The sequence below is a fragment of the Geotrypetes seraphini genome, chromosome 10 (genome assembly GCF_902459505.1).
Source record: "Geotrypetes seraphini chromosome 10, aGeoSer1.1, whole genome shotgun sequence".
NCBI lineage: Eukaryota > Metazoa > Chordata > Amphibia > Gymnophiona > Dermophiidae > Geotrypetes > Geotrypetes seraphini.
Window position 1 is genome coordinate 73,687,654 of NC_047093.1, and position 26,350 is coordinate 73,714,003.

General features: G+C 43.8%; 1 protein-coding gene across 3 annotated transcripts in view; it reads left to right on the top strand.

Moving 5' to 3' along the window:
- SCAI (suppressor of cancer cell invasion) overlaps positions 1 to 26,350 on the top strand; it is a 247,948-nt gene that overhangs the window by 195,857 nt on the left and 25,741 nt on the right. For 2 of the 3 annotated variants that reach the window (XM_033962135.1, XM_033962134.1), the window contains exons 9-13: positions 3 to 104; positions 2,470 to 2,571; positions 6,975 to 7,053; positions 18,489 to 18,588; positions 21,770 to 21,851. In XM_033962135.1, coding sequence (XP_033818026.1) covers positions 3 to 104; positions 2,470 to 2,571; positions 6,975 to 7,053; positions 18,489 to 18,588; positions 21,770 to 21,851 — 465 coding nt within the window. The remainder of the gene's footprint in view (positions 1 to 2; positions 105 to 2,469; positions 2,572 to 6,974; positions 7,054 to 18,488; positions 18,589 to 21,769; positions 21,852 to 26,350) is intronic. The other variant, XM_033962136.1, reaches the window with a different exon arrangement.

Sequence of the window (26,350 nt, forward strand, 5' to 3'; positions counted from 1 at the left end):
AGGTGAAGTTCAGCGAATTAACCGTCGACATGTTCCGAATGTTGCAAGCACTAGAAAGGGAACCCATGAATTTGGCTTCACAAATGAATAAGCCTGGACTGCAGGTGATCTGTTTGTATTTAATTTTTGCAGGCTTGTTAGTAAGCACGGCACCAGCATGCTCACTACTTGCAAAAGCAAACCAGTAAAACTCACTCCGTTCATTTATATAGCATTAAAGACCAGGACCATTCCTACTAGAGAATGACACGGTGGCTGTTACCTGTGGCTAACCACGGGTAACCCGCCAAAACGGGGAGAGAAAAAATAGTGGTCGCTGCGGGAACAGGGACAAGGCCATTCACCGCCCCGTGGAGCAGTGAATGGTCTTGTCTCTGAAATGAAGGGAACACGTGCGGTCACAGATTGTGCGGTTCAGCAGCCCCCTCCTGCCCAATTGCTACATCCTGCCATCTCCCTCCCTCACCTTAGGTGGCGAATTTAATTTTTCTTCTCCCAGCGGCACGCTTTCAACAAGTTGTGCATGCGTGGCTGCTTCAGTTGAATCGTCTCCTCTGACGCAACTGGAAACAGGAAGTTGTTTCAGAGGAGAAGATTCAACTGAAGCAGCCGCACACATGACTTGTTGAAAGCGTGCCACTGGGAGAAGAAAAATTAAATTTGCCACATAAGGTGAGGGGGAGGGATGGAGATGGTGGGACGCGGCGATCGGGCGGGAGGGGGCTGCTGGACCGCGCGATCCGTGACCACGCATTTTCCCTCACAGTAGAAAGGAGGGAATGAAAGGGAAAGAGATGCTGGGCCAAGTGGATGAAGAAGGAGACAAATATTGAACCCACAGCAGGAAAGGGAAAAGGGAGGACAGGCAGTTGAGCCAGATGTTGGAAGCGGAGGGAAAAAGAGGTAAAGAAGCTAGATGGGGTTGGAGAGGAGAGAGACACATTGGTGTGGAAGAGGAATAGAGGAGAAATCCGGACACAGGAAGGTAACAGAAACAGGGGAAATGATGTGCATGGGGGCATAGGGACAGAGATATAAAGGGGAGATACATGGGGGGAGAAATGTGCATGGGGGCATAGGGACAGAGACATAAGGGGGAGATACATGGGGGGAGGGGGGAAATTATATGCATGGGCCGGGGGCATAGGGACAGAGATATAAAGGGGAGATATATGGGGATGGTATATGGACACGGGGGGGGGGGGTCAATGCCAGATATAGAGGGGAGATATTAGAAATGGGGAAAATAGGAACACAGAAGGTAGATGGTTTGTGCGGATGGGATCAGATGGTTTATGGGAACGGGACGGGAACCAAGCTTGCAGGGATGGGGACTGAGCTCACAGGGACAGGACGGAGACGGGGACCGAGCTCATGGGGATGGGACGAGGACAAGCTCACGGGGATGGGGTGGAGGCGGGGGACAAATACACAGGTGTCAAACTCAAGGCTCATGGGCCGAATCCAGCCCGCATGGCCGTTTTATGCTTCCTGGGGTGCAATGCTGCATTTTCATTGCCACCTCTGGTGTTATCTTCTGGCCAGCTCCCTCCTCCTCACTTCCGCAGTGTGCACAAAGCTGTGGGCGTCAGCGGCTCCTATGCGTGTCCCGTGCCTGAACCGGAAGACTTCTCTCTTACGTCGCAACATCAGAGGGAATGCTTCCGGATGAGGTGTGGGACGCGTGAGGAGCCGCAGCCTGCGGCTTTGTGCACACTGCGAAAGGAGGAGGAGGAAGCCGGCCTTAACTTTTTTCTGCCCTAGAAAATGTGGTAGACATACATCGCCTGATTTTAATTTGATTTTGATTTAATTATTTCTCTTTTCCCAAATTTGATTTCAAGGCAAAGTGCATTCAGGCATACAAATTATTTCCCTGTCCAATTGAACTTAGGGCTCCTTTTACAAAAGTGCGCTAGCGTTTTTAGCACAAGCACTGGATTATCGCACGCTATAGCACGCCCTACCCGAAAAACTACCACCTGCTGAAGAGGAGGCGGTAGCGGCTAGCATGCGCTATTCCGCACGTTAAGGCCCTAACACGCCTTTGTAAAAGGAGCCCTTGCTGTCTAAGTTGTGCATGAGGCAATGGAGAGTGAAATGGTTTATTTAAGGTCTTGATGTGTCATGGGAGATACAGATTTGAACCCAGGTTTGAACCCAGGCTATATCCTGGTTTTGTGGGAAGCTGGGAGGCTTGGAGCCAGGTGGAGCCCATAGGCTAATTCCATTGTAACCTGCTTGCACTACTCCCCAAATCCCCTCAGCTCTCCTTTTTTTCTTTACTGATGGGGGTAATGAGATAATGATATTCAGTGGTGAGGTAAACCATTGCACTTAAAAAGACAAATGTTGAATAGACAGTTACGTGGTGACAGTAGAGGGAATTAGCCTTGTAGATTAAAAGAAAAAACACATAAAAAGAAGTTGTTATCAAAGCTGATCCTAAATTAGACATCCTTTTTGCAGGAGCCAGCTGAGAAACCCGCAAAGCGGGAAAATCCTCACAAATACCTCCTGTACAAGCCAACCTTCAGCCAGCTCTTCACCTTCCTCGCTGCATCTTTCAAGGTGTGTACACTCTGCAGAAATTGGTAGGGAAAAGAATGCAAAGACAGCAGCTTTTCTCCAAACATCAGAGAGGGAAGACAGCAGCTGTTACCACTGCATCCCCCTATTGGTGGAAGAAAGGATCTCAGGGGTTCAGAATCAGGAGACAACTACTCAAGAATTTTGCCAGCAGTAGGCTTCTCAGCTAGGCCTGTCAGAAAAGGAAAAGGGTGGGAGCTATAAAAGAGGATAAAAGAATGGAAGAATAAGAAATTCTTCTATTGTTGCTGGGCTGAAGGGAAGGGGAGGGATTTTGGAGTTCTCACACCCTTTCCAGTTGTCACTCAAGGTGAGTTAAATTTAGATACAGTAGATATCTTCTGCCCCTGGAAGGCTTACACGCTTAAGGAGTCAATATTTAAAATGATTTAACAGGGAAGGAGAGGCCAGTTTAAATCACTTCTAGAATGTTGATATTCATCAGCACATAAATGGGTAGGGCAGCTGAATATCACCATTAACCAGTCATCCTAATTCCAAGTAGGAAAGTGGTGTTACAGGGGCAGAGTCTGGGCAGAGCAGTCCTGTCTTTGCCTTGTTAGCTATCTAGGCATCGGCACTGAAAAATAGCTGGTGCCTGAATATGACCATGAAACCAGGCCATGCGGTATTACCCGACACATGTCTACCCCCAGACACCTTGGTTCTCTATAACACAAAACATAAACAGGGTTAAACACACAGTTCTTAAACATGTGACCAGGAGGTCTTCCTGACCTCCTGGTCATCCCATGGTCCTCCCTGGACTCCTTGTTCTCCCAGGTCCTCCCTGAACTCTGTCCTTCCGGGTCTCTCCTGAGTCCTTCCTCTGACCCTCCATTGGCCCTCTTCATCTTCAGCAGTCTCTGGTACCATTACCAGTTACTCTGATGGTTGCCACTGTCCCAGCTGGTCCCACCACCAATCAACCGCCTGACCCCTCTCTACCAGGTCTTCCAGCTGCCTCTTGTGGGGCCACTTCCAGTCCCTCAGTCCCTGGCCTCTTGGGTTCCTACCACCTGGATCCTTCTTCACAGGTCCCTCCACCGATCATCAAGCCTGAGTCCCTTCCTCAACTCCAGACTCTACCGGGCCCTCTGGCTACTTTTCCAGACTCCTCTCTACCAGTGTATAGGTCACCACAGACCCTCCCACCACTGGGCTTCCTGCATACAGAGCGCCTCTTGCTCTTTCCTGCTGGTATATAGGTCCCCATGGACCCTCCCACTACCAGACTTTCTTCCTACAGGGCCAGATCTCTCGCCCAAATCTTTCTGTTACACCAGTCCCCCCTGTCAGGACTGATCAGCCTGGCCACTCCACTAGAGGTCATGGGGGCAATTTTGAGACAAGAACCACAATGGGCAGGAGTGAGTGGACCTCATTTCTGCCTATTAGACCCCTAGACTGCTAGGAACCTTAAAGGTAGGATGGAGGAGGGGCCTATGAGGGTAGGATCTTCTTTTGGAATTTAGCTCTCTTCATGGAGGGGAGGGAGGATCAGATTTGGGGGGAGAGAAGGAGGGGTATTAGAATTAGGAGGAAGGGGGTTCTGGTTTTCCTTATTTGGGTACCAGCTGACATTCAACTGGGAACCACGTAAACTTCTTTTATGGGTCACAGTTTAATATTGGTGGGACCTACATAAAATTCAGCAACCAGCACATAAGGAATGCCCAATTCCTCCTGCCCTGCTGAAACTGCCCCCCCCCCCGGGGCAAAAGAAAATTGGCTGGAGGGATGCCATGGCAACTACCAGCGAAACAGTAGGAGGGATGCCCACTCCCTCCTGCCACCAAAGGCTCACACCTGCACCAGGTGCACCCCAAACATCCCCTATCTTACCCCCCTGAAAAAAAGCAGGAGGGATGCCTATTCCTTCCTGCCACTGGAGGTACTCCGAACCCGAATCCCCCAACCCTCCTCCCCCCATACCTTTTTTAGAGAAGTTGGAGTGGGAGGGAAGCTCAGTCCATCCCGCTCGTAGGCCCACCAGTTCAAAATGGTGGGCCTTTCCTTTCCCAGTGCATCATGTGATGCAAGGAGAGGGACCTAAGGCCCTAATTGTCTCAGACACCTAAGACCCCTCCCCTTGACTGAGCAAATCAAGGCCTTAAACTCCTCCACCTTGTATCCCAGGATACAGAGGAAGGAGTCAAAGGCCCTGATTGGGCCTCAGCATCTGTGCCCATTAAAAAGAAAAAAAAGGTTTCTTGCTCCGAACAGTTGAGTTGACAAATCCAAAACCCAATAAAGAAGAATACACGAATATAGACTAAAAGAAAAAAATCTTCATGTACCGCCAGGTATATTGAGAGATCAAAGCGTACTGGCCTAACAAGATACAAAATAGTGAAATATTAATAAATTAATAAATTTGTATGCAAGGTCCTCAGTTAACACAACTCAATTACCAGGAACAAGCCCTGAATTCTTGAGTTGAGAGCTGTGTAAACCCAAGAGGGTTATTTAAGCGTATAACATCCCTGGACCTTTGTGCAATTGTGCTCAACATAAAGTGCAAAAAATACACAGCAATAAAATGTGCTATGATCTCTTCAATATACTACTAGTGCAATAAACATTGCTACAATTCTATATTAAATTTGGGGTTCAGTTTCCTTCGATGTTTTCCCCTTCACATCCAGATTTTTTTCAAAAAACAAACATGAAGAAAATGAAGTACTAATCTCACGCCACAATAGTATGCTTGTATTGGCAACAGTCCATCGTTCGTGCTTATGATTTAAAGGCTCGACAGAGCTCCGTTTTGGAGGAACAGTCTCCTTCCTCAAAAGCACCAGCACTAAAATTCTTCAGTTTGAAGGGAGAAGTGTGAAAACACAAAAAAAGTTGGCGCTTCGGACAGTTGAGTGGCAGGAGTCTGCTTTCGGGGCTTCTCCTGCCTCTCAGTTGTTCGGGCTTCCCCTGCCAGCTCTGCGCATGTGTGAGTCGCTCTCACAGCTTTCATCAGATGGCAGAGTCGGGGCTTACAATGAAAATCCGCATGAATTATATGCATACAATTATATGCATCAATAGCTCTTTCTGAACAGCCAAAAAATCGGATCGGTGCAGACCCACATGGTCTTACTGATCCTCTTAGTGCATCTAAGCCTTAAAATCTAGTCACGATGGACAGACACACAACAACAATTTAAAAATTAAATAAATAATTGAATAAGAATTTAAGGGGCTCTTTTACTAAGCTTAGCACATGCTAGTTCGTGCTAAATGCTAAGAAGCCCATAGGTATAAAATAGGCTTCTTAGCATTTAGTGTGCACTAAGCTTTAGTAAAAGAAGGCTATGATTGAGAATTAAGCAAATCCTTCTGCAACCCTCCCCTCCCACCACAGGAATTCTCCCTACCCTCTGTCCAGAATACAGATCAACTTAGCATAGACTAGATTTAACACCCCCCAATTAACACTCCCTCTTTAAAAAAAAAATGTGAATACGGTTTTTAGCACTGGCTGGCGTGCTGAATGCTCTGCACTGCTTCTGACACTCATAGAGGAGCAGCGCACCGGCCTGCACTAAAATCCGCTTCTGCAGTTTTGTAAAAGGGGGGGTTAAGGTCCAACAATGCAAAATACACATCTATCAGCAAGGTACCACCAAATTTATGAGGTTTTTTTGGGGGTGGGGAAAGGAGTAACACATTTGTTAGAACAAGAAATTCTTGTTACAGTTGTCAAGGTCTTCCCATATTATACCCTGAAGTAAGCCACAGCATGATGGCTGAAGCGTCGGTTCCACTTGCTCAGACATAGCAAGACCCAGACAACTGCACCAATCATGATGGCAGCTGCAGAAGCCTAAGAGAACAGAACAAGAAATGGATCAGTGACAGGGTTTTTGTAGAGCACTGGAAATGATGGTAATTTTTATATTCAAACATCAAGTTTGTGTGTAAATTGAAAATGTAATTGTGTGTGCAAAACAGCTGTGGGAAGATTTTGGGGAAGGCTACCCAGTTTCTAAATCTGGCCCTATCAATATGCCTACGTGAAAAGAAAAATTTGAAATGATTAAAATGTGGTCGGTAGCTGTATTTTAAAATTTAGAATAGTAGTAAACCATTTTGCCAATTTTATTTAAAGACATGAGAGTGAAAAACTGAACAATTTTGCTTTCTTTAAATTAGTGTCTGCCTGTAAACCAATGAAATGACTCCATTTAATTGTTGGTTCATTTAGACCAATAGCCTTCATGCCAGTCTGCACTGCTGCTTCAGTGGGCAGGAAGATACATTTACCTACTGCTCTGTTTAGCACTGGATTATGAAGATCTCTTAGAGACAGAAGAAAATGGTATCTAGTCTTCTTGTTTGGTATTATAGGAAAAAAATTGTGAATAAACAACTGCATTTCTGCATTATAGGAATTACCTGCCAACAGTGTGCTTCTGATATACCTATCTGCCACAGGCGTGTTCCCAACAGGTCGTTGTGACTATGAAGGTACAATAAAGGAATGCTCCCTGTCATGAGCAAGGCTTGAATTCACTGCATCCTTCCCCCCCCCCCCCCCCCACTCCATCGCTGGTGTGGTTTGTAAAGCCTCTTGAAGCACAGAGTCTGATGCTTGAGTGGACTGGGCAGGCAACTGGTTTTATCAGATACATGGAAGGGCCCTCTTCAATATGAGTTCCTTATTCAGTGTCTTTTGCTCTTGGGGGAGAAATCTTCCAGAGATGAGGGCCCTTTGAGTAATTCAAACAATAACTCTTGCCTTGCACTATTTATCTGGTCTGTCTGTCTACTGTTTGAGAACCTTTTCCAGGGCACCTCTGAGTTGTGGATTAAAGAATGACACAGGGATAATATTTGTCCCCATCTCCACCACGTCCCTGTGAGCTCAGTCCCCATCCCCGCGAGCTCGGTCCCCATATCCACAAATCATATGATCCCATCCACACAAGCTTCAATACTTTTATACTGAACTTATGTTATTAAAGTATAAAAAGAAACAATATTCTGTACAATTGTCATTTTATAAATCAGAGTTCTGGCTGCTGAACTAGAGGAAGAGATCTTCTGCTGGCAGGGCTTTATTTATAAATACTTATCCTAAAGCAAAAAAAAAGAAAAGAAATAGTTTTTTTTTTTTCTACCTTTGCCGCCTGGTTTCTGCTTTCCTTACCTTCTCATCATTCTCTTTCTTCCATCCACTGTCTGCCTTCTCTCTGCCTCTTCCATATGGCAACTGCTCTATTTCTATGCCTCTACCAGGAACTGCCTGCCTCTCCCTTCCATCTCTTCCTCCCCCTCCATTGGTCTAGCACAGATCTTCTTTCCTCCGTTCCCCTGATGGTCTGGCATTTCTGTCTTCTTCCCTTCCATCTCTCACTCCCTCTCCCAGTTGTTTTTTTAGCATCTTTCTCCTCCTTTCCTCCCCTTAGATCTGGAATCTGTCTCTCCAATCCAGCATGTGTCCTTTTTTCTTTATCCCCTCCTTCCATCCAGTATGTGCTCCCTCTCTCTTCTCATCTGTTCCATTCTCTCCCCTCCCCACTTCCATCCAGTGTCTGTGCCTCCCTCTCGCTCCACTTCTTTCCAGCATCCACTTCCATGCAGCGTCTGCTCCTCCCTCCCCTCCTCCCTCTCTACTTCCTTCTAGTGTGTTCCCCTCTCTCTCTCCTACCCACTTCCATGCAGTATCTGCTTCCCACTCTCTCCTCCCCATTTCTCTTCAGCGTCTGTTCTTCTCTTCCCTCCTCCTCTCTCTCCACTTCCCTTCAGCGCCCTTCACGTGGTCCAGCAGCCCCTTCCCAATCGCTGCAGTTTGGACATCTCTTCCCCTCATCGGGGCATATCCCTTTCCCTCACCTTTGCTGGCAATTTTCAGTTTTCTCTCTCCGAGTGGCCCAAGCCATTTCACAAGTTGCATGTGCAGCTGTCCCAAAACTTCTCTGACACAACTTTCTGTTTCCGCCTGGACAGCTCACATCTCTGAAGTTTCAGGGCAGCTATGTGCATGACTTTTGAAAAGGCATGGGCCGCTTGGAGAGAGAAAACTGAAAATCGCCAGCAAAAGTGAGGGGAAGGGATGCTCAGACTGCGGCATTCGGGAGGGAAGGGGCTGCTGGACCACACAATCGTGAGGGCTGCTGACTAGGAGGGATGAGAAGTGAGGCAACATGCACAAGATACATAACTGCAGGGACAAGGCCATTCACCTTTATGGGGCAGTGAATGGCCTTATCCCCGTACCCATGGCAAACAGTTTTTTTTCCTCCCCGTTCCAGCGGGTTAGCCATGGCTAGCCACAGGTAACAGTCACCGTGTCATTCTCTATTGTGGATATGTTTGCAGTGTTGGAAAGAGATTTGTTACCACAGTGTACTCTGTTCATTAAGCTGTAGTTAAAATCATATATCCCCTTTTTACAAAAGCACGCTAGTGGCTGCCACAGTAGCCAATGGGTTTCGGTGTGATTATCACAGGCTGCTGCGGTAATCGGCTTAGTAAAAGAGGGCCATAATTATTCAATTTGCTGATATTTACAGCCAAGGATTTGATCCCATTATATTGATATGGGAAAGAGGAGCCTGCTGCCAGAGGACATGTTTCTGTGCTTTCCACATGCCCAGTGCCCACCAATGCAGAAAAATTCAAGCCCTTCTCATGATTCTGTTAAATCACTTCACTTCATGCCATCCTTTCCCAGTGAAATATTGGGGTGCCACTGGGACCTTGAACTCTTCAGAGTGTGTAGTAACATACAAGACCTCAGATACCTGCTTCTGGGCAGGATGGGGGTTGACAGTGGGATTTTACAGTACTTCCAAAGAACATGTAGGAACCTCCTCAGAGATGTTATGGTTGAGCAAAGTACCCTAATGCTTGATTGGCTTTATGAAATCAAGGTTTTCTTACTATTCTGACTTAAAAAATAAGTATGAAGACTGATAGTTTTTGATGCATGGAAGCTTTGGACTCCTTGCTTTAACAAGTCCCCTTCCAGTATAAAAAACAACTTTAGCTTGTGGAGTCTTGCACACACATGGTGTAATGCACACACAGAAATTGGCTTTCAACATGTTACTGTAGGACACATTGATTAAGGTCCTTTCTGATAGGATACGGAAGCCCCCAATATTTCATGCTCCTCCTACTTCCTTTCACTCTCTTCTATCTGTTGGTTTAAGCGTGCATTCCTTTATCCACAGGCATGCTTTTCTGTAGCTCTCCCTTCCCATCTCACCCCATCCTCACTGCATGACCTGTGTCTTTTGGCTTTGCATTTAGCTGCTGGTGGAAGTGAGTGGGACTGGTCCCCATATAATAATAATAATAATAATAACTTTATTTTTCTATACCGCCATAGTCAATCGACTTCTAGGCGGTTTACAGTGTAAGAAGGCTGGACAATCAGCGAATAACAAGAGGTCTCAATACAATACAATAAATCAACATACAATACAATACAATACAATACAATACAAAGATTCTGTATACAATACAGTACCATATAGTACGAGTCTAACTACAATATAATACAAAAATCTGAACACAATACAATACATAAGTCTGAATACAATACAATACATAAGTTTGTGTGTATGAGAGGGGGGGAATAAAAAATAATATTTATTTATGTACATCACCCTAAATTGTAGCAAAGCACTTTCATGGAAGGGTGAAAGAGAAATAATCCAGAGGCGAGAATGACATGGGGACAAATTATTCCCCGTCCCCATGGAAACTTATTTTCCCATCCCGTCCCCGTAAATTATTTTCTTGTCCCTGATCCATTCCTGCAAGCTCCATCCTCATTTGCACAAGCCTCAAACACTTTAAAATCCTAAGTGTTCAAAGCTTCAGTTAAGGCAGAGCTTACAGGAATGGTACAGGGACAATGAGAAAAATTGCGGGGAATGGACGGGGAAAAATTTGTCCCCGTGTCATTCTCTAATCCAGAGTTCCCCACTCGACCATCTTTTTTCAGGGGATATGTTGAAACCTCTAATGAAACTATCCAAAGATTTGGGGCATGGTCTCAACTAGGTCCCGAGATAGGGGCCCCTTTTTTGGGGCTAATTTTTTTGTATCTGTGGAAGATGGCAAGTGGGGGAACTCCATGAAACTGGACCAGTTGACGTAGAATTACCCAATAACATTAAAAAGAAAATGCACTTCCATCACCACAGAGTTCAAAGATCTCTTACACCTCAGATGCTGTTTACCTCTCGCATTGAGTTTGGGTAGCTGAGGGGTGGGGAAGAATATTCAGTGAAAATGTTCTGAACACATGATCCTTTTCAGTACGTGAGATGGATGCTTGTAAAGAATTATTGAGTTTGGCTGCAGAAGGATTTTTTTTAGAGGGTGAGGGGAGACTTGTGGTTGCATCATGTTTTTACAATTGGATTTTATAAGACTGGATTAGGTTGCTATGTAACTGAAATGATGTCGTTTTGCTACATTTAGGGACAATTTTGTAACAATACCTCTATATTTAGGTGCATAGAGAGGGTCTATGTGCTGCCTATTTTATAAAGCAAAGTAGGTACATAACTTTCCTTTACAGACTACTAGTGTAATGTCTAAAATAAGTGTCTGTAATTTAGGAACAAGCCATGGAGCTAGTGTAAATGACAGAAATATGCATGTAATTTACAGTATGCAGAAGGAACGAAGACAAAAAAGAAAATCCAACAAATCTGCAGTGAAAATGCAGTGAACCAAAGACAAAGGAACTGCGGACAAATGTAGAAGATACAGGCAATGTTTATTTTAAACAAACAGATTGTTGCGCACAAATAGACCACTTTTTACAAAATATGGGACCCAACATGGTCCGTGTTTTGATCAACACGTCTTCTTCAGGGGTCCCATAAAATGGTGGTATCAAAGGACACGCAACAATGTATGCTGTGCACTTTAGCGATCAAAATATGCTGCTTAAAAAACTAAAGCTTTTAGTTTTTTAAGCAGCGTCTTTTGATTGCTTAAGTACACAGCATACAGATCAGGCATATATTGTTGCGTGTCCTTTGTTACTACCATTTTATGGGACCCCTGAAGAAGTCGTGTTGATCGAAACACGGACCGTGTTGGGTCCCATATTTTGTAAAAAGTGGTCTATTTGTACGCAACAATCTGTTTGTTTAAAATAAACTTTGCCTGTATCTTGTACATCTGTCTGCAGTTCCTTTCTTTGTCTTTAGTATGCAGAAGGAGGCATTTAACTGTGCATGCCACCCACCTGTCAAATGTGTGCTATGTAAAATATGCTTGTGTACAGAATAGAGCTTAAACAGATTATGGACATTTATGCATGAATATGCACAGATAATGTGTGCAAATGCCAGTATTCTACTTGTTACGTGTACAAGCCTCACATAAACCTTAGCACCTTATTTAGAGAATTGGCCTCTATGTGTATCTGCTTCTGGCGTAGACCCTCTCCATGCTCATCAGATACAGACATCTTGTCTGCACTAAAGGAGCACTTCTGGTTTCTCACATTTAATAATATTTCTTTGAAATATAAACATTCTTAGCTGGTGCCTCTCTTCAAAGAACAGGGTGCTCATGAATATGTGGCAATTCATCTACTCCCTGCCATAGAGACTCAGCAGATGCGGAGGTGAAGGGATGAACCTGGAAACCCTCAGCCAGGAAAGAGGGGTGCCATCCAGAGGGCAGTTCTTCCTATAAAACAGTTGGTGGGGGAGGGGAATATCGAGAGCATTGACTGCCTGGAGGACAAAAATAATGCAAGTGATCCTCCTGAAATTCATCGAGTATTGGCAAGAAAATATATAGAGATTTACTTATTGGCAAGTAGGGATTTTTTTTTTTTTTTAACCATTCATGGAATCAAAAGGAAGATTCTCTTTCATCCTCCATCCCACTCCCAAAAATAAATTCTGCACACAAATTGAAGGGTTTAATTTCAAAACCTGCTATTATAATATTAAATGTAAGAAACCATAAATTTATACATAGTTTTTGAAACATATCCCCCACCCAACCACTATATCAAGTTTCAGGTTTAATGAGTGCTTGATACACCACTCATTGCAAGACATTTAAGTGGTTTACAAATAAAGCAAATGAGATTAATATTGGAAAATGAGAGGTGATGAAAGAGGAAAAGGGAGAAGAATAGAAATACAATAATTGATAGGAAAGAGGGCCTGGGAGTAAATGGATAGGAGAGGGGGCTCTATTCCACAGGCTGATGCTGGGAGGGGTGTATCTGCCTAATAATGAGAAAGGGGGAGGGAGGGAAATCATTACCTGATATGGAAAGAGGGAGGTAGCTTAATCATGAATATGTGGTACAAGTGGCGCAACGCCCATAAATATAGAAACAACACAATTGTGCACCAATGGTATAACTCCCCCCTCCCCCCAAAGTTTCCAAACTCTCCATTCTCCCTAAATGCCAACTACACATTAAACATGGCACATCAAGAAAGGAGTTCAAATTTTCCCATTTTAGGTAATGATTGCCTTTGTTTAGCAATTAAGCATTCTGTCTCACATATATACCACACCAGATATTATACTGTTGAGATGTGATAGGCTGCATGGCTGTTTCCCGGACTGATCAACTATTGGGCAAACTGCATTAAAATGCTGCTTAAGACAGAATATAAATCATCAACTATAATTATAATTAGCAATTGTTGAGTTTAGCAAAGCCCTGGGGCTGACTTGTTAAAACATTGCACATTTCAGCCAACACTGAAGTCTAGCTCACACTTTTTTCCAAATAGCTTTCAGTCTGACAGGTCCGCCAGTTGTGGCTCTTAGTGCCTCACTCTCCACAGCAGCACCAACATAGTGGCAAAGCCTAGCAAACGTGGTTAAGGCAAGTTGGTGTGAAGTACTACCAGTACAACCCTTTCACACAGTTCTTTTGTATATTCACTGCTGTGAACACTTGTGATGAGGCAAGTTCCATTGCTGTGCAATTTGCATCCTTGTAATGAGTTAGAATATTCTAAGGACTTCTACTATTTCGTAGGTTGGAGACCATTTGCAGCTTTTACTGTGAGTCCAGCTTTTTACAACTGTATAGGGAAGAAACCCTAGATATACATCTTGAGATAAGATATGGCCAGTTGCATCTTATTAAGTTGAAACTAAAAAGCTGGAGTGGTTTACACCAAGATATTCCTCGGAGCCTTCTGAACTCGCAGGCCATTGCTGCATTCAGGGGTCCATGCCTATTTCCCATGTAATATCTACTCTGTTTCACTGAAGGTACCTACTGTGCTGCAGCTGATCCAGAGGTGCTCACTGTGGCAGTCTGCAAAAAATTCATATTTATAAGTAGGTTGTTCCTACAGACCTTTATTAACAGAGCATCATTCTGTTTCAAAATAAATTGATCCATGCTGTATTTAAAAGCCATTGATTTGGCTTATAAAATGTTCAGATAATTAGTTTCATTCTCTGGAGATAGTCTTAATGACACAGAGGCATATTTCTGCTGTCTGGTGTAGTGCGATATGCATTTCATCTTCCATCCATTATAGCATCTGTTTAGAAAAATGAATAATATGCAAGTACTTAAAACATCAGAATTGTATTATTGTTCGTTTGCTAGGACATTTAGAACTATTCATTCAAATATATGCTATACTGTTTCTAAATTTGGCCATCTCGTTAATCTATGATAAATCACGTATATTTGCATAACAAAATGAAGTCAGGCATTTTTCTAAATGATTTTTTGTTCTTATAACAGTAGTAAATTACTGGACTGCCTAAATCGTAGACCTTTCAACAGCAGGCCTTATCAGATAAAAATTATCCACAAGGTTGATGACATGAACAAAAGACAATCAGCTAAAGACACAGAACCTTACTCTGGAGACCTATCACTTCTTATGAGCTCCATTTTACATAGTAATATATGAAGTGTCAGCAGATAAAGACCTTTCTATGAAGACAAGCAGGATGCGGTATTCTGATTGATGAGTGACATCAACAGAGCCTTGAAATGGAGACACGCCTCAGCGTTCTTTTTCTAGAAGCTTTTAGAAACACTTTACTGTACATGCATATGTCTTCTTGTCAGCTGTTGTCACTTAGGATAAGGCAGTCTTACTTTTACTGCAAAGCAAAGAGGTCACATCTTGTTGATCTCCAGAAAGCTTGAGTGATTTTTCACATTGTAGTGTTTGCGGTCTTCTTTCTTCTAAATTGCTCTATCATGTAAACATTCATGGAGGGCTAGTGCTTCCCCCATCCTTGCTGTCTGACTTAGGGTTTTTTGGCTCTTTTAAGTTTCCTTTTTTTGTTGCAGTTCACTTTACCCACTTAGGCCTTGAGTGTCCTAGTCGGGGTTAAATTTTTAAAAAATTGAGTCATTTGATTTTTGCCTTGGCTGTTTTTCCAGTCATGTCCCAAAAAATCTGTTAGTGATTTTAAGAAGTGCTCCTGATGCTCCAGGTCCATGTCCGTCATGTACACCCATAAGTGGTGCTTTTAGTGATTTGAACTTGATCATAATCCTTCTTGTAAACTCTGTTTGCAGATGTCCAACAGAAGTATTAGAGGTCTTGAGAAGTAGCATGAATTTATTTTGTTGCCAAAAAGTCTTTCCATTGACTTCAGCATCAACACTGGGGATGCATCAACATCAGAGAGGTGTCCACTTGCCTCTACATCAAGAGTTGGTAGTGGCCATCAGGACAGAGAATCATTTGATTCTTCCCTGAGGATAAAGAAGGATTTGACTTTGTCATTGTTGATTCTTAGGGATCCCAATGCTATGTTATGCTATCATTCCCCCTCGACATGTGCTATTCAGAGCACCAAGGTTTCAGTATCCTTAGAACTCAAGAATCACCCAGGCTGTGAGGGCCATTCACCCTCCAAGGACTCAGAGTGGGTACAATAGCCTCCATTGAGCCAGGATCAGGCTGTTGATTCAGCACTTATGACTTTGACAGATGTGACAGGACTGACTGAGCCGCACCCATCTTTACTAATAGCTCCCCTCAAGGAGTGGATCTGGGCCATTCTTTAGAAGGAGATAACATGCCTGCTGGCTCAGTGCAATGCATAGACATCGACAGCTTCAACTTTGGGCCCATTAGAGCTTTAGCCCATACCTGTCACACACTCATTGACAATTGTGTCCCCCAGTATGTTGGAGTCAATGCCCTGCAAGATAGTGTTGGTGTCAAGTCCCCTAGGGAAAAAAGCTTCTTCAGGGCACCAGAGGTTATCTGTCCTTCAGTGCCCTGAACCTAGGGCCTGACTCCCAGTGAGGAGTACTTTCACAAATCTGATATGGGCCATTTCTGGGTGTCTGAGGAGAAGCCAGAGGTCTTCTTGGAGTAGGGGTGCCTTGGCCTTCCTTCCGACCCCTCCCTTCCTCACAAAAGGAAATAATCTCCCCATGAGGATCTCTTCATAAGAACATCTCGCCCAGCGGTCTGCTCCCGCGGCAGGCCCATTGCCTGAGCAGTGGTCCCTGACTAGCTCTATAACCTATTTCTACTCTTATTCCTATAACTTACCTCTATTCCTATCCCTATAACCTACCTCTACACCTATCTATACCCCTCAATCCCTTTGTCCTCTAGGAACCTATCCAAACCTTCTTTGAAGCCCTGTAATGTGCTCCTGTCTACCACAGCCTCTGGAAGCACAATCCATATATCCACCACCCTCTGGGTGAAAAAGAACTTCCTAGCGTTTGTTCTAAACCTGTACCCTTTCAATTTCTCCGAGTGCCCCCTTGTACTTGTGGTTCCCCTTAATTTGAAAAATATGTCCCTGTCTACTTTCTCTATGCCTTTCAGGATCTTGAAGGTTTCTATCATGTCTCCCCTAAGTCTCCACTTCTCCAGGGAGAACAGTCCTAACTGTTTCAATCTATCAGTATATGAGAGATTTTCCATACCCTTTATCAGCTTAGTTGCTCTTCACTGGACTCCCTCAAGTACTGCCATGTCCTTCTTGAGGTATGGCGACCAGTACTGGACACAGTATTCCAGATGCGGACGCACCATTGCACGATACAGTGGCAGGATGACTTCCTTCGTCCTGGTCGTGATACCCTTTTTAATGATACCCAACATTTTGTTTGCTTTCCTTGAGGCTGTGGCGCGCTGCGCTGATGCCTTCAGTGTTGTGTCTACCATCACTCCCAGGTCTCTTTCAAGGTTACTTACCCCTAGTAGTGATCCCCCCATTTTGTAAGTGAACATCGGGTTCTTTTTCCCCACATGCATGACCTTGCATTTCCCTATGTTGAAGCTCATTTGCCACTTTTTGGCCCACTCTGGGTCAGACCAGTGGTCCATCATGCCAAGCAGTCCGCTCACGCGGCGGCCCTCTGGTCAAAGACCAGAACCCTAACTGAGACTAGCCCTACCAGCGCACGTTCTTGTTCAGCAGGAACTTGTCTAACTTTGTCTTGAATCCTTGGAGGGTGTTTTCCCCTATAACAGCCTCTGGAAGAGCGTTCCAGCTTTCTACCACTCTCTGGGTGAAGAAGAACTTCCTTACGTTTGTACGGAATCTATCCCCTTTCAACTTTAGAGAGTGCCCTCTCGTTCTCCCTACCTTGGAGAGGGTGAACAACCTGTCCTTATCTACTAAGTCTATCCCCTTCAGTACCTTGAATGTTTCGATCTTGTTAAGTGCCCTATGTCCAAATCAGACTTAGATGTGTCTTTTGATTATGACCCTCCATGCATATTTGTATTAGATCCCTAGTGGGTGTCTAGTTAGGATAAAAACTTGTATTGAAAACCTTGCAGTTAAGGATAACTATGGCAAATTGTAACCTGTAAACTCCATATTATGTTTATTAGTATGAGACCTCTAGTATGTATAGAATTAGGACACAACTTTGTATCATAAAATTGTACTGTAACTTTCATATTTTAACCTGTTAACTGTATTTTATGTATGTTTAACCTGTAACCTGTTCTGAGCGCCTTGGTGAAAACAGGATAGAAAATGAAATAAATAAATACATAAAATGTCAGCATTAACTGCTCTTACACTGGTTAGTGGAGAGACAGTGTGGTCAGAGCTAGCACTTAACTGGTTAGTGGCAATATCCAGTGGATGACGTCAGAAGAGCAAAAAAGCTGTCCTAATTTTATCCGCTGAGTTAACCAGGCACCAGTCTGAATATTGGCCAGTGCTCAGTTAATTTCTGGGTGACTGCACATGGGCTCAGTTCTGCCTGAGGTAGTCAACAGCTTAAAACCACTGACCACCGTGGGCTGAATATTACCCCATAGTATTCTATAAGTTACATGTTTAAATGCTATTCCCACCCATGCTGCCCCATGACTCGCCATCAATGTATACCCCTACCTGTAAAATGCGCGTACATGTATAGAATTATTCTTAGGTGTAGTTACACACAGCAGAAACAGAACCTGTCCTTATTTTAATGATTTACATGGATACTTTATTGAATTGCCCCTTTTATGCCTCAAAAATCTCTTATCAAGCAGCATTATGGGGCAAAGACCTGGTAATTATGCATGCAAATAACTATGGTGAATTTAGGAAACACCTAAAAACATATCTGTTCCTGAAGTACCTAGGTAGCTGATCTGCACAATCTCTCCCTTCAATCTCTCCCATAACAAATGATCTCTTAAACTGTTAGCCCCTAATCTCCAACTATGTAAGTTCAACTCAATTTGTAGCAGCTTTCTAATCATTGTAAACCACATAGAACTTCACGGTACTGCGGTATATAAACTGTTGTTATTATTATTATAAAATTACCCTCTTGGTGTGAGCTATGTGTGGGATACTCAGCATGATATTGCAGGGAGCCTTATTATGAATAAGGCGTCATTTGAAACCAGTCAGATATTAATAGGTTTGATCCTCTGCATCCCTCCCCTCCCTGCAGGTTTATAACTGCTGCTGTTACTTGCTCATGGCAGGTCCATACGATTTTGGCGGTGTTCTCACCAACAGCAATCGGGACATTATAAACGGCGACGCTTTGCACAAGCGCGGTCAGTCGCACAAGGAAATGCACTGGTAAGTGAGACCAGTACTCTCTGCACAGATTATGTGGGGCCACTCCTAAAATTCCATCAAATGTTCAGAAAATAACACGAGACTTAGGATGTATCCTCCCAATAGACTAAAACCAGTGGGATTTATATTCAACTGGCAGTGCTCAGCATTTTGTTGACTGCTGCTGGTGTTACACCTGGAAATTCAATGCCAGGCCAGGTCCAGGCCACCAGCATTGAATTTTGGGGTTAACAGAGGCAACAAAACCATAGCTGGTTAAGTGCGATATTCAGCACTTAACCGGCTATGACGAACCGCAAAAAGGCCTTCTTTTACTAAGCCGTGATAGAGGTTTTTACTGCGGCTCGAGGTACTAAATGCTCCGATGCTGCTCTGACGCTCATATGAGTGTCAGAGCAGCACTGGAGCATTTAGCACTCTGGGCTGCAGTATAAACTAAACTAAACCTTAAGTTTATATACCGCATCATCTCCACGGATGTGGAGCTCGGCACGGTTTACAAGAACTTAAAATATAGGAAGAGAAGGAAAAAAAAGGTTTACATGAAGCTTATACACTTCCCCTTCCCCATTCGCGGTTTCTGCACTCGCAATTTTTTTCTGGAGAGGGGGAAAATTTAAAAAAACATATTTTTTACCTCCCTGCCGCCTTCCCGGCCTTACCTGGTGGTCTAGAGGGCTTTCGGGTCAGGAGCAATCTTCCTACGCTCCTGCCCCGTGCAGATCGCCATGAGGAAATGGCTGTAGGGAGTTCCCATCGTAGTATCGAGAGACTACGGGAACTCATAGCAGCCATTTCCTCATGGCGATCTGCACGGGGCAGGAGGGTAGGAAGATTGCTCCTGCCCCGAAAGCCCTCTAGACCACCAAGTAAGGCTGGGAAGGCGGCAGGGAGGTGGGGGTGGGTCAGAGTTGGATAATTGCGTTTTTCGCCATTCGCGGTCCGGCTCTGCCTGTATCCCCCGCGAATGACGAGGGAGAAGTGTATATAGAAGAGAAGAGTAAGGGGGGATAGTATTACATTTTAGTGAAAAGCCAGATTTTCAGTTGCTTGCGGAATAATTGGAGGGAGCCCAGGTTCCGCAGCGGGGTAGTAAGGTCGTTCCAAAGACCTGTGATTCTGAAGAGAAGGGATTTTCCCAGTTTGCCTGCATAGCGAATACCGTGTAGAGAGGTACTAAATGCTCCGATGCTGCTCTGACACTCATATGAGCGTCAGAGCAGCATCGGAGCATTTAGTACCTCGAGCCGCAGTAAAAACCTCTATCATGGCTTAGTAAAAGTGCTATTTATGTGGTTATCATGGCCGGTTAGAATCGGCCATTTAATCAGCTAAGTGCTGATTCTGCCCCGGAACACCCCCAAAATAGCTGGTTTTGAGTTGGGCACTAACTGGACATTTTCAGCGGCATTAACCAGTTTAATTGTGACTGGTTATTCCTGAACAAGAGATTTAACTGGCCAGGAGCCATTTCTGGCCAATTAAATTACTTTGAATATTGACCCCTATCATTTTAAGTACTGCAAAAAGAGAAAACAGGTCGTAAAACAGTTTCTAAATTCCATTGAGAACAGGAACATGGAAGACCAGTAGTATACCAGAGTAAATGCAGCAAGTACGCATGGTGCAAGTAAGTGTGTATGCAAAAGGGCAGGATAACAAACCATGCTTGCAGAAACTCAACACTTATGATATATCTGGGACTTATGATTTTTGGTTATTACTTGAAAACCCTGATAAAGCTCCATTAGGAGCTTTTGAAGATTTTAATTATAAGCGGAAAAACTCCAGAAAGTGGTCAGTCTGGGGCACTCCAATGTCACCTAGCAGTTGAGGTTGCTGTCAGATGAAGTTAATTGAAGTAGGTGGGTGCTTGAGGACCCTCCTGTGCCAGGATGACCTTCAGAGCAACAGGAGTGAGCTACTTCTTTCCTATTGCTTGGCCTGCCTCTCCTCCTCTAACTGAAAGCACTGCAAGAGCAGATTCTTCTTGCAAGATACATGAAATACCTGCTGTCATATTATTGACATCTGAGCACTGTCAGTAGACAGAGTGGTGGGAGGGAAGCTGTAAGCTTTTACCACTCTTAAGAGCACTCCTGTGCTGGGTAGGTGGGAGAGGTGATGCTAGGGTTTGGAGAAGTAGATGGATACTAAGATGGTAAATGAGGCTACGCTGGGGGGAGGGGTAAAAAGGAGGATGATATTGAGGACAGCTTGGAGAAGGGAGCTGGGGCTGGGAGGAGTACTTGAAGGGGCTTAGAGAAAAGGGGTACTGATACTCTTGATGGGGATGGGAGAAGGGGGTACTGTTGCTTTTGGCAGGGCTGGAAGAGGGGGTGCTGATGCGTAGATCAATTTTTATAGGGAATGCAATCCACCTAACAATCCCCCCAATTTTTTGTGATATGAATACACTGATACTTGTAGGTCTCTATTTTTCCAATACTTGAAAAGCACCAAAAGGTCTCAAAAATAAACCCCTAGAATCAAAAGCCATTTATATATTATATGCTGTACATTTGGGGTTCCCGTCTTCCATCTGCTTCTCTATTATAATTTTTACTGTTGATAGCTTTCCTTCTTCTAATAGTGCACCAGGTGTTTTGGTCCACCACAGCTGAATAATTTTATGCCTAATTTTGAGTGATTTCATTCTGTAGCTCCAGATGCCCATGTTCATTTATTGAGCTACGTTGTGCATCACACAGATATAAAATTAGAAGATCCTGAGACAACAGTGAGAGGCAGACCTTCCATGTAAGGCAGCTGCTGAATGTTTGTAAGTGGGGGGGGGTTTGACGTTTAGAAACAAGGCAACCATAAAATGGTGCATGAGCTTAAAAAAATAGAAACATGCTATTAAATTTTTCAGTAGCCCACACGAACCAAAAAGAAATGAGTCGGAATCTAAATGGGCAGTTCAGGGTTCAAGCCATAAATATTTAGGGCCTGTTTTACAAAGCCACGCTAGTGGCTGCTGCACGGTAACAGCCCCGAAGCAAGAGATTTAAAGGGCTTTGGGGCTGTTGCCGCACAACAGTTGCTAGCGCGGCTTTGTAAAACAGGCCATTAGTATTATTTACCAAATATTTCCTGTGACAAACTGGAATCCTTAAATCATGAGATGTTGCAGTGTTGCATCTTACATTTTATCAATTTGATGTTTTCTTTTGTCAAGTCTTCACCCAGGTGACCTCTACCCTTTTACAAGAAAACCTATGTTCGTCATCGTAGATTCCTCAAACAGCGTTGCATACAAGGTAATGCACTGAAGCGCATGTTCCTTCCTGGTATTTTATCCTGAAGTAGGTACTATTGAAAAGATGCCCATCTTGGATTTTATGTAGATTTTTATGGCTGATTCACCTTTTTCATCCTTTGTGGTTTGCATGTTTGCTATGAACTCAGACGCTATAAAAAGGGGAAAAGAAAACCTTAGCAAAAGTTGCATTGGACAGTGGTCCGCATCCTGCCCCAGGACGATGATGGATTCTATGCTAGAAGTTGCATGTTTTATTCTTGCGCTTTCTTTTTAGTTTTCCTTTTGGCCACTTGTGCAACATTCTCTGCTGCACACTTGAAGCTGTGCCCAAGTTTATCTCAGCTACAGCTCTGCAAATTCAAAAATCAGGTGATAAATTAATCTTGGATGTGGTATTCAGATTCTGAGCTGTATGAATACTGAGTCTCTTTTCCCATGCAAGTTTCTCTTTCAACTTGTTTCTTTATTTTAGGGAATAATTTATTAAAAGTTGGCATGCTGTCCTGCATTATCTGAGGCAAGGTAACCTGCAATAACTGCATTAGCACGTGCTATTAGTAAATGGCCTACTAAATTCTGAGGTTCTGGAAACCCTGAGAGAACTCAAGCCCTCCAGCACCATCCTCGACCCCTGCCCATCCAATCTCCTACTGTCCACAGAAGACGCCATGGCAGAATTTATCCTCCCCATCATTAACTCCTCCCTCTCCACAGGAACAGTACCTCTCAGCTGGAAGTCGGCTATTATCAAACGCACTCTCAAAAAACCCACCCTCGACCCTAACGAACCCAGCAACTACCGCCCAGTCTCCAACCTCCCATTTGTCTCCAAACTCCTAGAGCGAATAGTGCTCCGCCAATTACACCCTTTCATTGAAGAACAAGCTGCCCTGTCCCCTGCACAATCTGACTTCCGAAGAGGCCACAGCACAGAGTCAGTACTCCTGGATATCAATGATGACAGCTGGTCGATACTCGACAAAGGCAGCAACGCCCTACTAGTCTTACTTGACCTCAGCGCTGCCTTTGACATTGTTGACCACCACCTTCTCTTATCCAGACTCTATGACCTTGGAATCAAGGACTCTGCCCTCCAGTGGTTCACCTCCTTCCTTCACCAAAGAACTCAAACAGTCTTACTAGGGACGCACAAATCTAACCCCAAGCCTATCAGATATGGCATTCCCCAAGGCACCCTTCTATCCCACCTCCTATTTAACCTCTACATCAGACCTGTCATTGATATAGCCCAGAAGTACAACATTAAAATCCACTCCTATGACATCCAGCTGCTCCTCCCACTAGGCGAAAACCGATCATCCCAAATCGCCAACCTCCAACACTGCCTCTCTGACATGAAAACCTGGATGACAAACAACAAAGTACAGCTGAACACCTCCAAGACTGAACTATTATGGATCAGGAAAAAAAATACCAAATACACACACCCAACACTATCATGGGACTCCACTTTACTAACAGCAGCAGATCAAGTATGCAGCCTAGGAGTAACATTAGACGGCTACCTGTCCCTATCCACCCACATATCTCAAGTAGTCTCTACCTCCTTCTACTACTTCCGCCAACTGAGAAGGATCAAATCCTACATATCTACACCTGACCTAGCCCAACTCCTCTACGCCTGTGTCCTCTCCAGGATGGATTACTGCAACTCCCTATTTAATGGAGTAGCCAAAAAAGATCTCAAGCGCCTCCAGGGGGTACAGAATGCAGCAATCTACCTCCTACACAACCTCAACTACCGCGATCCCATCTCCCCAGCCCTCCGCGCAGAGCACTGGCTCCCAATTAACCAAAGCTGCGCATTCAAGACCCTGGTAATAGCGCATAAAAGAATTTACACCACCACCCCTGCCTACATAGAATCCAAGCTAACCCTGTACACCCCCACCCACCCTGGAGAAATGGAGAAACGCCCCCAGGAAGGTCCCTCTGGTCAGAAACTGCCCACAAACGCTCCTACAGCCACTTCATCCCCCAACTCTGGAACCAACTCCCCCCACAGATTACAGAACTCATTGATGACTTTCTGGAAAGTGATAGAGACCCTCTTCTTCAACTAAAATTACAATCGCACTCTACCCCTCCCCCCTAAACTCCCCCTCCCTTCTCATCCCCTACTTAAATTGCTGTATAGTCCATTCTTAACCTGTACTCAAATTGCCGTATAGTTCTTGTGCTTAAACTACTGTATAGTCTTTGTATTGTCCAAATGTACTCCACTGTGAATGTTTGCTTGTTGGCCATTCTGAGCTACTGGGAGGACGGGATAGAAATCTAAATAAATAAATCATTTATCTTTCAGCAATTTTTATTGATAGCCACATACATCAGAAACAAGTATTGCAACTGAGATTGTCATGTGCTTCTATATATGTATAAAGTCGGCTGCGTTATAAGTTTCAATGAACATACATTCAATAAACTGAACAATATATACGAATCTTTTTTGTAATTATCACATAATTTCCACCCTCACTCTTTCCTCCTTACCTCTCCTTCCCTAACTTTCCCAGAACCAGAATTACAACAGCCCCTCCATTAACCACATATTAGGCAGCATGAGTCGGAACCTTATGACCCATGCCCCTTAAGACAAATTACAATAAACCTTCTAAAACCTCTCTTCTGCCAACCCCTCTAAATCCCCCATCCTTAAATCTCGCCTCCCTTCAAAAACAGCTGCTCTTCCTGTTCTCCTCATAAAAACAAATAAGCCTATATTTATATTCAACATAAACTGAGCAAGCCCATATCACTATAGTTGAACAGACGTCACTTCAATCATCATCCACCAAAGGGGCCTTCCCTCCATCCCAAAACTTTAAAGCCTCGGCAAACTTCCCAAAACATTCAAAATTTGACTTCTACTTCTTGCCAACAAAGCCTGAATATTGACCTCCAGACCTGAAGAAATTGCTTCCTACGTTTGGATATTCCCCGAACCCCCTGAAGTTCCAAAGTGCACAAATTATGGAACCTGTTCCTCCACTCCCAGAAAGAAGGAGTGGAAGCTTGGGTGCACCAACAAAGAATACATTTCAGAACTACCACTTTAGCTTTCTGTACCAACAATTTTTGTCATTTTCCTTAACTCCCAAAGCTTTATCCCAACCCAAAACCAAACCCCAAGGCCTGAGCCCCCAAACCACCTTAACTTAACATATTCTTATATGGCCCAAATCAACCAGGGATCAGCCACACTTGGATACACCACAGAGGGCACACATTTTGAAAGCCCTAGTAGAAGAGAAATAGGCCCTGTGTAACATTCAAAACCAGCTGTGACCCTTTGAGGTGTCATCAGTGCCGTCAGGAGGTACAGGGTGAGATTTTCTCAAGTGATCACACAACGTTTTTTATTTTCCGCACTATAAACTACTTATAGAATCTTTTTTTTTTAATGGCAAGAAAACTGAGTTCCCTGCATGAATCCCTCCACTCTAATTCCCATTTACTTCGCAAAAATGTATATTGCTTAGGAGATCTCTCCTTAGCCAATACAGCATGAAGCAAAGAAACTGTTAATGGATTAGAGACACTGGGAGCCAGTAAGGTTTGGATTTTATCAAGAAATTCATGGAAAAGTGACATGGAAGGCAAAGATTGAATATAGTATGTCAATTGTAAATAAGCAAACATATCTCCTCTATGTTGTCACAATCTCCATCTCATTTCCGCCAGTGATATTACTTGTCCATCCATCTGGATATGATGTTACAACAAACCGCTCCTCTATCTTGCCATCTACAAAAAGCTATACCATCGATTCCAAGACAAAAGGTGGTATTTCCCACAAGTGGTAAAAACAAAGAATGACAAGAATCTTGATTCCACATTTTCGTTAAACCCACCCAAACTAAATAAAGTGGTTGTAACAACATATGATTCTTAAGCTGTACTGGAAGATCTTTCGCTTTAACCTGTAACAAGTAATTCAAGTGCCAGGGATGAAAAAGAGAGGACTCTAAACCATACGGAGTGTAGTTCTCCGACCCTCTTATCCAATCACTCAAATGCCTCAATAAACACGCCCAGTTATAAAGTTGTAGATCCAGGAGTCCCAATCCCCCCATACTCCACGTACCCAACAAATAATCATAATGCAACCATGATCTCTTCCCTCCCTAACAACTTCTGCACTCATCCCAAATCTCTGTGTGTTATCCATAATGATAGAACATACAAACAAAAAGTCACTGAGGAAACAATGTCATTTGCACCAAAGCTATTCTCTCCATCAGTGAAAGAGGCAATGGCTTTCAAAGTTTTAATTGGCGTTCCGTCTGTTGCAACATCTTGCCGATATTAACCTTATACAATTGGTCAAGCCTCACTGGCAACTGAATTCCTGTATAAGTAAACCACTAAATCATTTAAATGTAACTTGAGGCAGCTTTTGGGAGTCAACTTGCATTAAATTTCTAATGTTTGCCTTTAATACAGTTGGTCAGCTTTTGAAGCTCCAATTTTGTA